This window comes from Equus caballus, chromosome X, assembly GCF_041296265.1.
Source record: "Equus caballus isolate H_3958 breed thoroughbred chromosome X, TB-T2T, whole genome shotgun sequence".
Taxonomy (NCBI): domain Eukaryota; kingdom Metazoa; phylum Chordata; class Mammalia; order Perissodactyla; family Equidae; genus Equus; species Equus caballus.
The window spans coordinates 72900734-72906733 of NC_091715.1; the positions used below are offsets into that span (position 1 = coordinate 72900734).

Below are 6000 nucleotides of genomic sequence, written 5' to 3' on the forward strand. Positions count from 1 at the left end.
ATAGGAACACAAACTGTTCTATAACCACAAATTATTGACAAATTTTAAAGTTCAGAAAAAATATTTTAAAAGAACCACTTACAACCCACCCCCGACCCCTGCCCATCACATTACCTGGTTTGACAGGTGTGGACTGAGAAGGTGGAATCTGCACTGTAAATCTTTGGCTTGTCACTGACGCTGGAGGTGCAACTTTATTTGGGACAGAGACTGTTTGCGGGGTTGCTGTAGTTGTAATTAACAGACCATGTTAGTTAGATGACTTGCTATACAGGGTCATATTCTGTACTCCTTAGCTTATCAGAAACTACCTTCAAAGCACAGGGAACTAATGAAAAGTGAGAAAAAAACATCATTAGAAATAAGAGCAAAGTAACTTCAAAAATGTTTACAAGCTGAGTAGGTTAGAAGCTAAAAATTCAGGATAGTGTAACGAATGTAGGCTCTGGAGCCTACCTGCTTGAGTTTGAATCCAGGCTTTATGACCAACTGAGTGTCCATGGGCAAGTTATTTAAAACTTTTTGTACCTCAGTTTTCTCATCTGTTAAATGGGGGATAACAGTACCTATTTCACAGGATTCTCGTGAGAATTAAAATAATCTATGTAAAGCTCTTCAAACAGTGTCTGGCACTGAATTTTAGCTACATGAAGTCATGAAGTTGAGCATTTAAATAAACTAGCAGAATAAAGACCCAAGTTTTCTATTAATTACCTTAGGTGGCACTTTTAGTCTCTGTCACTTGCTGAGAATTAGATGTCTATTATGCCCATGAAACTAAATCAACATGCATCTAACAAAAGCCTATCAAATGCACCACTTGGGGTCCCCAGGTGGGCACAAAAATCATACTCTTTTTCTATATCCGGATACTTTTTTAAGCAGACAGGGATCTTAGAGATAACTTAGTCCAAACCCCCCTCATCTTAATTCTACCCATTACTCCAAGGTACAACTCAAATACCACCCTATTTTATAAAATTTCTTTGATTTGCTGAAAAGTCATTGCCTGCCTCAGAAATTCTCTTAACGCATCACAGGAGCCTTATTATTAGTATCTTATCTCGTTCACTAAACTACAAGCCTTGGCTAACATTTTTTATCCTTGTGAGCACATGGCTTTGTGTCTTGCTCCTAACAGGCACTCAAAAAATATTTGCTTAATGAATTTTGCAAGACTCAAAGACTTAGTATGTATACTGATGTCCAGCTCTCTCAAAAACTACATTTGTGGAAATGTGTCTGTTCCTAGGTTTTTCTTTGGGGATGCAGGCTTTCCATACATCCCTCTTCCCTGGAACCAATAGTCTGCCCAGGGATAGAGTTGCTGAAAAAAATCACAACTATCATCATCTTCAGGGACAAAGGAGAAGAGAGCCTAAATAGGGGAAGAAAGCCCAAAGGTACCCAGGAATCTGGGTTTTAGTGCTTTCTCTCCCAAACCCAGAAGGTGAGGCCTTAACTCTAACATATCTCCATCCCTAGGCAAGTTTTCCCATGTATTAAGGAGCAGTCCAAAGAATTTGGTGAAACTTAATGAAGCAATAGAAGTATTTTGTCAAAATTCACAGTAGGTAGATGTTTATTATTATTACTATTGGCTATTACCATAAGGAATTATTAACATTTAAGTAAGTATGGAGTTTAGGCTTTAAAACTGAACACAGCAGATGCTTGGGTCTCATGCTTTATGAAACTCGTTTTAAATTTTTTTAAAGTTTAAAACTTGCCTCTTTGTTTTTAGCAGCTCCCTCACTCTATATTTTAATAATCGCTAAAATATGTACTGTAAATGTCTAGGAATAAAAATCACAACTGATAACTAAAATTGGTTAACTTGTCAACACGTGTAACTGATTGCCACAGCCTAGAGTTTTTAAAAAATTAGTATTAGCTTAAGTAATATGAATCCACAGATAAACAGAATATGATCAAAGTTACACAAATTATATATGCAAATCTCTCTCCTCAAAGGTCACATGCAGGTAGTTAGAAGTGTACAACGAATACTATACCAGGCTCATTTTAAAATGCTGAAATGTAAATTCACATCCTGAGACTATGAAGAGATTGTCTACACACCTCAAAAATCACACGCTGCTTCTACTCCAGCTATGGGACATCTACAGGACTCCAGTTATCAGCAGTAAGAGCCAAAAACAACGCTGGTCAAAGAGAAGGGGATTTTTTCTGAAAATACTTTAGGAAAGAAAGCCAGCAGAAACATAGGATAAAAAAATCAGGAAATCTAAATCCATTATTTATGTTTTCCTCATTACTTAAACAACGGCATTAAAAAGAAACAAATAATGGTTTCTAAATACTATTCTCCACTAAAAGGAATTAGGGCTTTTTGGAGAAATGGCTGATTCTAGGACTGGGCTAAGGAAAATATAAGACGAGCTTGGAACATCTTGTGCCAGAAAGCAAGAAATGCTCAAAGAATGACGGAGACTTGTCACAAAGGACACAGGAGCTGGCTTGAAGGAGCTCCCCCGACCATATAGGACAATCAGCACCACTTTTGAAAAGGTTAGTATTAAAAACAGAATGACTTTTTCTTTGATATTCTGAAGCTTTTTGTACATTTTAAACTTCTTTCTTTTGACTGCATTCTCTTGCCAATTTACTCAGAAATTTCTTTAATTTCTGATAAGTAGGCTACTGCCATGAGTGCGTTTGGCAACATCATTTGTATAGAAAGAACACAGCTTAAACTCCTGTTTTGGGGATCATACTTTACACCAACAACAATGGTGGGTAATGTCCAATTCTATACTCATTTGGGATCAGATATTCCTTGTGGCTTTCTTATTTTGAAATCTGATAAAATACATGTTTATAGCTTTACTAGAGGAAAAGTAAATGTATCATTGGCAACACATACGCGAGTTTTTTGACTTACCTTTTGACTTGCATTATAGTTCAAAATCAAGTGCTAATGCACTTCTTTAACAGCCAGAAAAGCCATTTCCCTCTGTCACTTACCTACAGTAGGAGTGGTAGGTCTGCTGCTAACAGCACCAACACTTAACCGTGGAACTAGTCTTCCTTGGTTAGCTCCCTGGGGGATTTAGAAAACAAATTACTTTTAATGTTGTTCAGATTTGACATGTTAGGATTTTATATATATAAAATACAAACATAATACATATCTATATAAACATGGATATGAGTATACATATGTACATACATATATAATTCTATATAGTATTTAAGTTTAAAGTAGAGTTTAGTATAAAGTTTAGTAAAGTGTTTAGTAGAGTAAAGTATAACTTCCTTATGATTTTTAATCTTAATCTTAACCAGTCAACATCTTAACCCAAAAAGAAATTCTCTTATAGTGGAATTTCAGACAACAAAGGCAGCCCAACGTGGAGAAAACTTTTTCAGTGGTGGCAGAGCCTTAGGTTCTCTTTGAGAAAGCAAGTCCAATTCTTGATGGCATAGCATTTACTCTGTTAGTGGGCTTCACTCAAAAACTATGGTATAGGCGGAGAGGTGGGGAGTTATGAGACCGGGGAATGAGTCCTAGCTTTGCTACTAACTCCACAGATGAGTTCAGGTTCAGTTTCCTGATGTGAAAAGTAAGTGTTGGGTTGGATCAACACGAAAGTTCCTTTTAGCTCTAAAAATCTTGCATCTTATATTTTGTATTTTAACATAGCAGCTAATTGCAGACATGGTATTTTCAAGCCAGTACATTTAAAAAATCCTAGTAAATTATTTCAGCCTTTAATTTACTGCATTATCTATAGGAATTTGCTTTTTACAAATTCCCCTAACACATCTCACCTTTTTTAAAAGCTAAGTTGACTAAAAATTCTTACCTTTTTAACTAAGGACTTCAGCCTATAGTTTGGAGCTGTTAAGCAGTATCTGTCAGGTGGCAGTCTGGGTCCTGCATATGGCTTAATCAGTGGTAAAGGGGTTTGATTTTTCTGCCTTGCAATATCCAGTAAAAACTAAAAAAAAATTGTTATTAGAACAACAATTAAAATAATTATAAGTAAAATGAACTTCAAATAAAAGTTTGCTTACATCTCTTGGGGGAGGAGAGGTAAAAGACTGGTCAGCACGACACTGGATTGCCAGTCTCACATCATCTGCATCAACATTAGGTTTCTTAGCATGGCTGGAATAAATTTTTGCATCGTCCAAAATTGTAGTCACATATCCTTTAAGAACAAAACATTATTTTCTTAAACATATGAAAACAGCTTAATATTTCTAGCCACTTTTCTTAATGGAAGGTTCCACTAGTTTCTAGAAAGTTTATCAAATTTGGTTCTAATATCTAATTGACCTTTCTATATGATCAATTTTGAACAGATATCACCACGTAAATACCACTGTCCCCTAGCTTGAGCTCCTTTTTACTGCTTTAGGCTGAATTCTGTGATAGTAACTGTTAAAGTAATTTAGTTGAAAATGCTTATACAATAAAATGATCTTTTCAAATTCAGAAGTTAGGCAAATTTTTGGTGTATTGTTAACTTACGGAAAGCAAATTCCAACATTTGATTTATAACCCTTGGTTCATACTCCGTAATTCCCATATCCTTCAGGATCTGTGCCATCACCTGTGGATTCAAATAAAAGCGCCAGATGCATAATCTAGGTATTGGAAATCAAGACTGGACCGAAGGTAGTATCTATATTTATAATACAAGGTCCCCTTTCTCTGGGTTCCAAACTTGTACTCATCCCTTTCCTCCCAAATGAGTGTCAGGATCACACCAAATTTCGTCGTACTCTCTTTGCTGGAAAACTTTTAATTTTTTGGCGGGGGCGGGGGCAGAGAAGAAAAAGGCCGGGGTTGGCTTTCGCAGCAGAGAGGTAGAGGTGGCTACAGCTGGTTGTCATTTTCGGATGTGGCGACGGTGGAAGCTAGCATCAGGACCCCGCGAGAGTCAGGGCTCGCAGACAGGGCGAGACGACGAGGCGGCCAGGGCCCGAGGCCCAACAGACGGAACCGGGTGGCTAGCGGGTGCACTCCGGAGGGGCTGCCGGGGTGGCAGGACATCACCCGGGGGGCCAGGGCACCCCCATCTCCCCCTGCCCCTGGCCGCCCCGGCTGGGATGAAACTGGCACGCGAGCCCATCCTCAGGCCCTCCGCCTGGGCCTGCCTCCCAGGTCCTTGGCCGCGCGGAGCTTCGACCCCCCGCCTCTCAGCCTTCGCACTTACCAAAGCATCTCTCGGAGCGTTCTTGGGAGGCGCCATCTTGCCCGACTCCATGTTATCCGGCCACTCGTCATCCGGGGAGCGAGGGCTGCTCGCGGGCTCCTTGTTCAGGCTCCGCCCCTGCGGGGTGCGGAAGGCGGGGTTAGCGCGCCCGCCCCGCCGGCAGCCGCTTCCACCCCGCCCGAGGAGGCTGCGGCCGGCTTGGCGAGCCTGGAGAGTCGGCTAAGCCTTCCTCGAGGCGCCCTCGGTCAGCACTTGGAAGAGCTAAGAAGCTCGTCTTCCCAGAGCTATCTGTAAAAGTGCACCAATCGGGCCACCCTTGTCGTTTTTGGGGCCCTTCCTCACGCGTCCCCTGCTGCCACCCTGGCTCCTTCTGTCTCCCTGGAATGCTCGCCGGCCTGCCTCCACCTGCCCCGTGGTAGGGTTGCCTGGTCAAATGCAGAGCATCCAATTACATTTGAATGTCAGATCAACGACGAATACATTTTTTTTCATAAGTATATCCCCAATATTACACAGGGTATACGTAATACTACAAAATTCTCTGTTGTTGATCTGACATTCAGATTTAACTGGGCATTCCGTACTTTTACTTGCTAAATCTGGCAACTCTACCCTAGAGCGTGCTGTCCACACAGCAGGCCTTGGGTCATCTCTCGTCACACTCAAAGGCCTGTCGTGGTTGCCCATTTCATACAGATGAAAAGCTAATACCTCTGAATGCCTGCAAGATTCCCCACCGGAGCCCCTCCAGCCTTGTACCTTGGCCCAGAGTAGTTGCCTCTGTCTCTGCTGAGGCCCATCCATGACCCTC

At 41.0% G+C, this 6000-nt stretch overlaps 1 protein-coding gene across 3 annotated transcripts in view; it reads right to left on the reverse strand.

The window, feature by feature from the left end:
- Positions 1 to 5578, reverse strand: part of TAF9B (TATA-box binding protein associated factor 9b) — a 23508-nt gene extending 17930 nt beyond the window's left edge. Inside the window, exons 1-6 of one of the 3 annotated variants that reach the window (XM_014728994.3) lie at positions 5190 to 5561; positions 4502 to 4583; positions 4042 to 4178; positions 3831 to 3965; positions 2989 to 3064; positions 115 to 225 (exon numbers count right to left, since the gene is read on the reverse strand). In XM_014728994.3, the coding sequence (XP_014584480.1) occupies positions 115 to 225; positions 2989 to 3064; positions 3831 to 3965; positions 4042 to 4178; positions 4502 to 4583; positions 5190 to 5240 (592 nt within the window). In that variant the 5' untranslated portion in view covers positions 5241 to 5561. Of the gene's footprint in view, positions 1 to 114; positions 226 to 2988; positions 3065 to 3830; positions 3966 to 4041; positions 4179 to 4501; positions 4584 to 5189 lie in introns of all 3 variants that reach the window. The other 2 variants (XM_070257358.1, XM_001502662.6) reach the window with 2 other exon arrangements.
- Positions 5579 to 6000: the final 422 nt, after the last annotated feature.